The sequence below is a fragment of the Coloeus monedula genome, assembly GCF_965178545.1.
Source record: "Coloeus monedula genome assembly, chromosome: 19".
NCBI classification, from domain to species: Eukaryota; Metazoa; Chordata; class Aves; order Passeriformes; family Corvidae; genus Coloeus; species Coloeus monedula.
This window is the reverse complement of record NC_138799.1, coordinates 9,101,181-9,112,843: the sequence shown is the minus strand read 5'-3', so window position 1 is coordinate 9,112,843 and position 11,663 is coordinate 9,101,181. Positions and strand designations below refer to the sequence as shown.

Below are 11,663 nucleotides of genomic sequence, written 5' to 3'. Positions count from 1 at the left end.
CCCCACACAGCTCTAAAAATTTCAATTCTCACAGGTAATTAAGTGGAGGAATTCTGAACTACACCCAGCTCATCCCTGTAAAACAGTTCCCAGATTTAAAGTTACTTCAAGTTTAAAAGGAGGACTAAGGAGAAGTAAAGGAGAAACTCTACAACCCCTCTGGAGCTCCCCGGCCACAAAGCAGGGACAATGTGCAAGACCAGAAATCTTTATCCACAAAGATTTTATCATCTGAGTTTTCATTCACACATGTTTCATTAATTTTTTTTTTTTAATATCCCATAATTAATTTTTTCAGACTGGATTCCTTAAGGGCCAGGTTCATGGAGAACTTCACAGAGCTCATGGAGATAAATAACCTGGTAACCACTCTGATCCCCAGAAGATTTAGATTAATTTGGATACAGCTTTGACAAACATTAAATCTCTTCTTTAATGATGTTCCTCAAACAAAACAGTTAGCAAAATATCTGAATTTCCTTGTATAATGTCACATTTTAATGTAAACATCAAATAATGTACCAAAAGTTTTACCGGAAAAAAAACCCAAAAGTTAAAGCGGCACAATTCTTTATACCACTGGAGAAGAGGGGAGGAAAAAGCCAGATTACAAACATTTACACATGCATAGTGGAAAAAAAATTAAACAAACAAACAAAAAAGTATTTTACTAAATTCACGCTTTTTTTTTAAAATAGTTATTAAATCTACTAAGCACCAACATACCTAAAAATTTATTTTCAGCTTCATGATTCATTTAAAAAACCTATCAAATTAACTTTTCAAACAAGCTTATATTACTAGCTTGTCCAAAAATAAAATGTAGAGTTTTTTTGGGTTTTTTGTTACTTTTTTCTTCTTTTTTCAATTTTTTAATTATTTTTTTAAAGTATACCAATACTTTTATCTGAATGTTTCCAAACAATGGCATAGGTGTCTGCAAAGAATGCCTTTACTTTACCCTACAGTGGATGGAAAATACAATACCACATCATATAGAATCTAAAACTATAAAAGTCTGAGAATGCAGCATCCCTTCACAAAAAAGCTGATAAAACTGAAATTATTTAGAAGATGCTGCACCTTTATTTAAAAAAAAAAATTAAATGAATTTAAGCAGAAATAACATACATTTTTACATTAACTGGCCATTTCTGGTACAGAAACCCAGCATAGTATGCTAATGTTATTGAATAAATGTAAATGCTACTTACAATCTTCTTAAATACAATTTAGACAAACTTTTTTTTTCCTTTTTCTTCTTTTTCCTTTTTTTTTTTTTTCAAGTTGTACAGGTAATCTCTCAGCTGCTAGTTTAATGCAACATATCATTAACGTTACACAAATTAAAAAATAACACGTGTTTTCCTACAGAAAAGCTTCCGAAAACCCGACCCACATCAAAAAATGCAAAAAAATGGAATATAATAATAAAAAAAATTAGTTGCAAGTCTAGCAGCAAAGCAATTAAGTGAGGATATATTTACTAATATAAACAAAGGGAATATTTGCAACTACAGGTGAAGCCCCAACTATCTTAGATCTACTGACACAAATAAAAATTAAATTCTCTCTAAAAAAAATAATCTGATTATTTAAAATAGGAATAAAAGCCATTGCTACCTGATGAACTACCTAGGCTAAGTTCCTGAAACAAGGACAGGGGGTCGCTGTTCTTTTTTGTCTGCTCAGGAGGAGGTTTGGGCTTGGGGGGAGCCCGCAGAGCGCTGGCGTAAGACATGACAGGTTTGGTGCTGCCCGCAGGCTGGGGGATGCTGCTGTTGGACTCTACCAGCTGCTTGTTGGGCATCAGAGGGGGGAACTGGCCCAGGTGCTGGAGCACATTGTAGTTGAAGGAGTTGGAGAGCTGGATGTTCTCGGCCTTCAGGTGCTCCTCCGGGGGCTTGGCCACCTTCGGTGGAGCTGCGAAGGAGAAACCAGAGTTGGAGCAAATGAATGGCTCTGACTCAGCCAATCCACCTGCAGTAAGCCCAAAGTCAGTGCTGACACCACCCCTTTGGTAACCTCCTCCCACACCACCCATCTGCTCTGTTTAGTCACTCTGAAAATGAAGCTTATAGAATGACACAATCACAGAACGGTTTGGGTTGGAAGGGATCTTAAAGCTCATCCCGTCCCATCCCCTACCATGGGCACAGACACCTTCCACAGACCAGCTTGCTCCAAACCCCATCCAGCCTGGCCTTGAAGTGATCCAACTTCATTCCCAACTCTTGGATCATTCAGCAGCAGCACAAAACTGACATTACTAAACACATCCCCCATGTGTTTGTACCCTACAGCCATAACCCCAAACCTGCAATTCCGCACAGCGGATTCTCTGGATGCACTGAAGGGAAGCTGCTTCTGAATGGGATCTACTCTAATTTAAGCACTTTATCCACTGAGACAGCACAAAGAGTATTTCATTCTTCTTGCTTTACAGCTTAATAGGCTAAAATTAAAATTTACAGCACCATATATAATTCATTCTCCAACAGCAATTCAGAGTCCTGAATGCCAACCAACTAAGTATTGGTATTTCAGGCTGAATGCACTCCTGCTAACTGATATGTTCTTGCTCCACATTTAACAACTCCTGTAACTATCAGAAAAAATGGTGCTTTAAACCATAGGTATAAAACTGCTTTCGTGAATTTCCTGAATCCTAATGAGGTCCCTTACTTTTGTCTGGAGAATTCTGCTGTCTTGCACAGCTAGACAGACACCAGACTGAAACACAGCTCTATGTTCTATCTGCAACAGTCTAGGAACTGGGCAACAGATATATTCTGTAATTATTTCAGTCTTTAATCAGATAATGTTATTTTTAAAGTGCACCTACAAAAATGTACCATCAAATGAGTGCAAAAGTAGAAAAACATAAAGTTTCTCACTGGAAAGGTCACACACAGCTTCTGCTTTTTATAGAGCACTCAAAAAAAAAAAAAAAAAAAAAAAGGCAAAAAAAAAAACCCAACTCAGCCCATAGAAGAATGGATATGGAAAGAACACAAGCAAAGCAATTTTGCTAAGGTTGCTATGATTCAACAAAAAACAAACAACCCAGAACATGAGCAAAAAACCTCCCAAAATAACCACAGCACTCAAGAGAAGACAAGTAATGACAAGCAGGGCCAGAGGTGAAAGCTGTGTGTGGTAGAGGTGTCTAACAGAAGGCAAAATATGAAATACACATCTTGAATAAGAACTTAAATCATTTTCTTTCCATCAGCAGAAAAAGCAATGCATATCAAACTCCCTAGATACAATTTTGGGAAGTGCCTGCATAGAACAACCCCGAGCAATTGACAGCAGCTCTCCCTGTGCTTCATAAATCCATCCTGATCCAACCCAACACTGGTGCCACAGCCACTCCTGATGTACAGGAGGGATCAGTCCTTGAACAGTCTGGAGTCAGGGTCACTCCCTCTCAAGCAACAAATGCAGGCACAGGACTTTCACAGCATCACATTCTCACAGGGTTTTATTTCATGGATATAAACCAACAGTAACGGTGCAGTTACTGGTCATTAACCGTTAGCTCTATAAAACACATCTGGGCTGTAAATATGATCACAGGCAGTGAGCTGTAGATGTGGAAAGGCACAGCAGCCATAAAATGGAGATGTGTTTGCATGAACCATTAGATACAGGGCTCTGTTTCATATACATTTATTGACAAACAGAAACCATGCTTAACTACAATAAAAAATATTTCATTGCAAATGCAGTTATCAGTGAGAACTTGGTATTTTCACTTAGAATTTAGTATTTGACAGCAAATGTGTGTACATGGTACTTTTTACATACACATCTGTCCTCCGAGGACTTTACTCACGAACAGGTTCTCAAGCTTTTCATTAAAGCAAAGAAATGTGGGACTGGCTGATCCCAATATAAACGTGCCAGAGCTCCTGAGCTCCTCTTAGATAACCACGGAGTTTAGAGAGCAACTCTGTGTGAGCAATTCAGTGATGAATGCCACATAATACTGTGCATTCAGCTCCTTAATTTTCAGAAAAAATAGAAATAGATTGAAGGAGGTGCCCTGAGCTTGAAGCTTTGAACTTAGCATGAAAGATGCTGTCATAAATATGGGTTTGCAAAATAACATTTTCACATTTTGGAAATTAAAAGGCACCTTAGGAATTTAATTCTTGACTGCTGTCACTGATATAAAGAGCTTTTTTCATTCATTCTACACTGCATGTTCCTACTTCATAATTACTATGAAATTACAAGATGTTTTAGGTTTATAAAGTTTGGTGAAAAGCAATTAAATCTTTTAAGGCAAATAAAACCAGCTTATAAATATTTTTCCACATTATTAAGTGGTTTTAATATCCACGCTGGAATACTGTTTGCATTTTTAATTATTTTGTTTTTAAATTACCACTGGAGATTCTTAAAACAAAATCACAGGGAAGAAACTGTACTACCCTGGTAATTTTGTTTTTCATAAACACAAGAAATATGGAGAACAGAAGAAGAGAATAATAGTTGCACTGCTCCAGCTCTCTCTTTGCAGCTTTTTTTCATCTCGAAAAGTTAATTTAGTTTCTGTCTGCTCAATCAATCAGCACTGCTGCTACCACCAGGGAAGCCACATTCCACTGAGATTCTTCCACGGTGAGAGAGAATTTAAACTCGTCACTCCTTTGATGAAGTACCAGAATTTACTAGAGAAATGCTGAGAGCACTAATTCAGTTTATGTGCTGCTCCCCCAGACTGTAATACCAACACAAAATATCACTGATTCTGGAAATAAATAATCTATCTTGCAAATAAATCCCACCAGTCACCTTAGTTCCCTCCAGCACAAACTCTGCTGCACTCGAAGCCACTGTAAGAGACTATCTGTGTTTACTGGAACTTTTGGAGAAGACTAAGAAGCAGCATTGCTTTTCTAGATGAAGAACAGGATGTTAACAAGGTGGCACATTAAAATAGGTTTTTCAAGCAAACCTTCAACTACTGAAACAATGACTACTTCAAAATCTTTGCTTAAATTGGTTTTGGGAATTAAAGAACTGGCAGAAAACACTGGGTGGGAAGAAATCCACAGGCAAGCCTGTCCCTCAGCCCTGGTCACTGCAGAGAGAAGCAGCTGCAGCTGTACCCACCTAAGAGCTCCCGGGGGGGAACGGCTCTGCTGGCTCCGTTGCATGGAATGTTTGGGTATGGGGCAGAGGAGGACGAGTTCACCCACAACTCAGGGGAGGAGTAGTTGAACGATGACTGGTTACTGTGGTCCTGAAGCTCTTTACACTGACCAAGACTGTCTTGAGGAGTGCTTAATTCTTCAGAACAAGCCTGGACTGAACTAGAGGAAATTCTTCTTTGGTACAACGGCCTGCCTGGTCCTCTTGGTTCATACTGTGAACAAAAAACACCAAACCATAAAATAGCCCTTTGCTCTTTTGATTCAACTGCATGTATCAAATACCATTTCCCTATTCAACTTTTTCTCTGAAATGTTTAACCAAAAAAAAAAAATCCTTTGCACTTAGAAAAAAAGTCTAATACATTTCAAGTTGTATGCTGTATACTGCAGTCACTGATAACATATTTTGATCACATGAAATACAGAATTTTAAAGGAAGTGCAAAGTACATCAACTGAAATTTCTTAATTCTTATCAACCTTTACACCTTTATATCTCACACTTCTACGTGGGCTATGGATCACACAATGAGGAGGAAGATACCCAGCATTTACAGATGAGGCAAAGGAAGCACAGAAATACACAAGAGCAAGAAAAAATGTTCTTACAATGTAGTCAGGAATAAAATGGCTTTTCCTTTTCCAAAGGATAAATTAGTGACTTGTACACCAGGATCTGGGGAAGCAGGATACATTTGTATACTGGCTTTTGCACATACAAAACAAATGCTCTGGAGAAGCGAGTGCCCTCGGGAGAAATAATGCAGAGAATTTTATCTGAAACCACAGAAATTACTTGCTTCCATAAACTCTGTAGATCATGCAGATGAAAATGGCAGGAACTCCATTAATTAACCTGTGGGCTTCAAGAGTTCAGATTTAAGGGCTCTCTAAGCTTTCTCAAGATTCAAAGCAAGTCTGTTGTATCACAGTTTATTTTTAACAATAAATACACTATTTACTCTCATCTGCACTGACTAACAAGAGCACTAATAACAGAAAAGTCATACAGGTAAATCTAGACTTGATAAAGGGAAAAAGAACCATCCTGATGAAATGTCGCAAGAAATCAGCTAAACAAACATCAAGTAACTTGCTTGCAGAGTCCCAACATTGTTATTATATCATCTCCAACAAATAGACACAGGAAAAAAGTGCAAGAAAGGAAACTGTTACATCTTATTTCAGTCACCACAATCAGGGGATCAACACTTGGATATCCTGACAATCCATTCCCCTAAGGAAATTCTTCAACAACAACAAAAACAAAACAAACAAAAGAAGTTAATAAATTACTGCCCAAATCAACCCCAAAAGTATACATTTACTGAATGTAAAAGGGCTATTTTGGTAAGCAAGCAGGAATTTATCAAAGTTCTGGACACTTGCAAGTACAGAACCAGACAGAATAACTCCAGTATTCCCTCTGATGTGCAGTTCAGATCTGGTCTGACTAAACACATGCAAAAGCTTTCAAGTATCAAGTCAATTAACAGCTTTATAAATAGTGGTTGAGGAAACAGTTTAGTAAGGATATCAAAAGTCAAGAAAACTGCCCTGACAAGTGCCTTGTCTGAGGGATGTCTGTTAAAAATACACCTAAAACCCCATATTGATTTCTTTGTGCATTCAGTCCTACCTACCAGCTGGACCAGCAGTTTTGGAAAGTTTGTAAGCAAGTCTCTGTCTTGTAACACTTTTACTGTATTTGGCAGTTCTGTCACATATTTTGAAAGGAAGAAGAAATAAGAACTAAACTGAATTTGCACTAATTACATAAAGGCTCACTCTATTTGTCTTCAGATAGCAGGAGCTGTCACAAGCTCTATAGGAATATTTATTGGTTTATTACTGCTGAAAAACCATTGTTCCTACGTCCCGCTGTACTGACAGCATTAACTGTTGCCACAAAGTATTACATTTTATACAGGGTGGTATAACTTAATGGACTGAGACATCAAATTTCTAAATGTCTATAAACCCAAACCTTACTACAGCTCTGGCTGGGCCTGAGGACTCCATTAACCTCTCTGGATCTGTGTAAGAGAGAAATTTGTAAAATGCACTGGAATTCAATTTTAGTTATTTTTCTCATAAACTAAATATTTTCTGTTTTCAGAAGTTGAAAGACAAATTAAATATGTATTGTGTGAGACAGCGATGAGCAGAGCTCCCTGCCCAGCTTCTGTAAAAACCTAAACAGAAATGCATCACAGAACAAGCCACTTATGTACAAATATTGGATTACATGCAGTAAGTGAGAATATTAATTCTCAGATTCCTGGAATGCGACCTGGCTCCAGCATACTCCATGTTTACACATCATACACTCTTTAGCACCTCAGATTCCAATAGGGAATAAAACCTCCTGTTCAAAACATGACCTGTCCTAGCAGGACTGCTGGCACAGTCTGCATCCCATAACAAACCCCCTTAGAGTCCAGGACAAGAGAAGATGAAAAGAGACAGAGCCAGCTGTGGCAGGGTGTGTGCTGGAGCCAGCCTCAGGGAGCACAGCTGGATGTCTCTGATTTCCAACACACAGCCCCTAAAATACACAGGATGGCTTTGTACCAAATTAGTGCAGGCAGGGTGGGATTAATGACATCAGCTTTTGGACCATTTTGGAACAGCTGTACAGCTCTGGTCTCCTATGAGCAGTAACTCAACCACATTCACAGCTCAGTACTGAGTCAACTGGCTGGGTCATTCCAGCTGACTGTCCAGAGTCCTCTCCTGAGCTTCCACCTGGGCTGTGGTGGATTGTCACTGCAGATAAATGACATGCAGACACAGAGCAGTGATTGCACAAAAACTCTGAGTAACATTCCAAAAGCCAAGGTTTCCCATTTAGCAGAGAAAATGTTACACCTGCAGTGACAAGAACCACAGATCTGGTCACGGTGAACAGCAAAGACGCAGAGAACGATTCCACCTCACAGAAATTCCCAGTGTGAGCTTTCAATGTGTGAGGTGTTTTGCACTCATGACTACTTCACAACATAATTTGATATTAAAACAACAGGACAAGTGCAGAGCAGACAAGAACACCCACCTCTTCTAAGCTGTGGAGCGAAGAAGCAGAAACTGCTCGAGATGCGAGTGGATGAAATGGCTCCTGACCGACTGCGTGCTGATGATTCTGGATTTGTATAAAAGGGCTTTGCTGCGACCTGTGGGGCAGTGGAGGTATTCCATAGTGAAAGCCCTGCCCCAGGAGGTGATTCTGCTGTAGGTTAGCGTAAGTCCAGGATCCATCAGGTTGCAGGTATTTCAAGGGAGATGGGGTTATGTGTTCGGATGGCATTGAGAAAGAGGGGTTGTACATTTGGGGTAAATGCTGCTGAAATGCTGGGTTAGTGGGCAGTTCAATGTCTCTGCTGTTCTCAGTGAAGTTGGGGAAGTGGGCGCTGTGGTTGGAGCTGCAGGAAGGAGAAGGGAGTGCTGGTGGGCTTCGGGGCTGGACTTGTCTGTATTGCAACAGTCTCGACTGCGGGGGTGGCATTTCGGCTACGTCCCGACTCTCACTTGGATCGCGGTGTGACAGCTCTCGGAGCAAGTCCTGGAATCTGCATTGGCAGAATAAATGTATCAAGAAAAGGGGGGGAAACAAAAAAAAAAGTTTTGCTGAAATCTCACTCTTTTTGAGATGTAGAAAACTCAGAGCACAGAACACTGAATTTAAATATTCTTATCTTTGCACTTACTGACCCTAACTTCAAAGGATGTGACTGAGCAATCAGAAATTAGGCACAAGAGGATTAATTGGATGAAATACTCACCTGAATCATCTCAAAGTTTTAATAACTCTTGAGATTTTCTTTTCAGTCAGAAGAATCAATTTTTTGTTATCTCTTAAGAGACAACTAAAGGTAAGGATTTCCTGCTTTACTACACAAAGTAAAAAGTTCACATAGTTAAAAGAAAATTTTAACCCCTTTCAAGGTAAAAGCCAGAACAATCAGGGACTCCCCTCATTTGCGCAATATACTTCCAAACTTCTTCAAAACGTCAAGAACATTCAATGCAGCACTTCAAAGAGTCAGCTAAGAAGGCATTTAGATGCTTTACCATGGCTATAACAAACCAGATGGAAAAGAAAGCATAGTGGGAGATGACAGTAAACAGAGGCAATTTAAAAATCCAGCCTTTACAATACACATGATTAAAGCTGATGACCACTGGAACCATTTTTCTTTTGATGTTCAACAGCTTCCTTTCTTGCCCCCTAAAGCTCCATCTCAAATACAAGCATTTTTAAATTTAAATCTGCTTTTAAAAGCAAAGGGTTTTTAAAAAGGAAGAAAAGTTGAGGTTTCACTGGGGAGCAGTGTTTGGGGAGGGACTGGTTTGTTTATTTTCAAGCACACAGATCTCAGACTGCTACTTCAAACTGAAGAATTTACAACTTAAATAGGCCTTAACTACACTCAGACACCTCTTTCATAAAAACCCAAGGTTGTGACTCTCTATCCATTCCTTATTCCATAAATACAGCACTGAAAAGCTCCATAAAAGTATTTTTCCACTACAGCTTTACTACCCAATATACTAGCAGAATAAAGCATAACACATAATAAAAGCATAGTTGTAAGTCAGCCTGTCAACTATTTTAACCTTCATAATAACAGCAGCAAAAAGCAATACCTTTAAGTGCCTTGCACTTGATCACAGTGTTACAGATAGGTGCCCACTGCTCCATTTTACACAAGCTCTGATGACTCAGTAAACAAATACCTTGAATATGTTGCCTCTGTTTCATCTTCTGTATTACTGGCAAGTTTCCAGTTTGCCCTAACTTGCTGCTGCTGATGTAATCCAATTGGTTGCTGAGGAAGATGTGGTAGATGAGGATGGTGATGGTGTTGATATGGAATAGTGCCTTGACTGAGATAGGCATTATGTTCATTCCATTGCTGTAACCTGGCTTGTTGTTGCTGCCTTATTGTTTCCAAAGCTACATTTCCATGCATACGATCTATAAAAATAGTTTTAAAAAAAAATTTTATCTAATGCCCCTTTTTAAAGATCTTTATGTCAGAAAAAAAAAAAAAAGAATACTTTTTATACAGTTTATTCCAGGGTCTATTATAGACTAACTGCATTGCAGTGCATAACCTGGTTATTTAAATCATATGGAAAATCATATAAACATAAATCTTCTAATAAAGTGCTGAATATTCAAACATGCCTCAAGCAGCAAATTATGCTCAATGACATTACTTATGGAAACTAACCCAACAATGACCCAATTCAGAGCAATATGCCTGAAAAAGGTAAATACCTCCTTCATTTTCAATTCAATGTAGTTATAATCGCACACTCTGAATTTAAATAAAGAAAAGTCACCTACCTAAAGTGTCCCCTAAGGGCAGTCCTGACGGATTCTCTTCAATGAAGTTGTTCAAGTGGGTTGGCAGAACTGGGTTGTGCTGTGCAATAGGCCTCAAAGGATTACTGACTTCTTGTAACAGAGGTGGGGGGTGTTGTTCTGAAATCACAGCATCTACAGCAGGAGAATGTGGTCGGTGGGGAATGGGATTATTAAAAAAGGACTGGCTGGGGCCTGCCTGGAAAGCAGGGGAAAGCTGCGAAGGTGGTGGAGGCTGCTGATTCAAGTGATTATGCTGCTGAACTACCTGGCTCTGCTGGGGTGGCATTTGGTTGGGCTGTTCAGGCAAGTGATTTTGCTGTTGACTTAAAAGGTTTTGCTGCTGCTGCTGCTGCTGCTGCTGCAGAGGGTACGGCTGCCTCGGGATCTGGGAGAGGTGCTGGAAGTGGCGGTTGGGAACAGCAAACTGGGAGTGGGGTGGGGTCAGGTGCAGGTTCAGCTGCCTGGGGTTGGGGTTGTCTTTGCGATGGAATTTAGCATTGGGGTAACCAACACTGGAACGGGACTCTGGGCTTCTCTGTTGAGGATTTGCTTCTAAATCAACCTACAAAAGGAGAATAAAAAGTTTTGTAAATTTGCATTGAAAGAAAAACAAAACCATTTCAGTAATGACTAAATTCTTTAAGAGAGAGTACAAAAAACAAACAAACAAAAACACCCAAATCCCCAACAAATAAACAAACAAAACAAACCAGAAACCCATACAAGAGAAACCTACCTGCTTGGATTCCAGAGGTTTCTTCTCAGGTGTTCGAATTTTACTGATTTCAGGTCCACCAGTGTTTTCACTTTTACCTAAAAACATTTACAAAATTATTTAGTTTCAATAGAAGAATTATTACTTTGTGATTTTTTTTCCCCCAGACACAGGAAAATTGACTTATTAGTATGGCATTTACAGCATCACAGACATTTAGTATAATTTACCTAAATAACACCTTCCCTTTAATCTCTGCACTCTGTTCATTAATCATCACTAAGTAGTTCTTCCAACTTAATTGCAAATAACATCAGCACTACTGCAGAAGGGAGATGGAACAATTACACCCTCAACACCCCTCCCCAACTCCCATTCCTTCTGAATCTCACAATATCTCAGTCATT

General features: G+C 39.2%; 1 protein-coding gene across 3 annotated transcripts in view; it reads right to left on the bottom strand.

Moving 5' to 3' along the window:
* Positions 1-408: 408 nt before the first annotated feature.
* Positions 409-11,663, bottom strand: part of HELZ (helicase with zinc finger) — an 84,838-nt gene continuing 73,583 nt past the window's right edge. For all 3 annotated transcript variants that reach the window (XM_082294085.1, XM_082294086.1, XM_082294087.1), the window contains 6 exons: positions 11,278-11,354; positions 10,521-11,103; positions 9,905-10,145; positions 8,223-8,736; positions 5,128-5,380; positions 409-1,923 (listed from right to left, as the gene is read on the bottom strand). In XM_082294085.1, the coding sequence (XP_082150211.1) occupies positions 1,592-1,923; positions 5,128-5,380; positions 8,223-8,736; positions 9,905-10,145; positions 10,521-11,103; positions 11,278-11,354 (2,000 nt within the window). In that variant the 3' untranslated portion in view covers positions 409-1,591. The remainder of the gene's footprint in view (positions 1,924-5,127; positions 5,381-8,222; positions 8,737-9,904; positions 10,146-10,520; positions 11,104-11,277; positions 11,355-11,663) is intronic.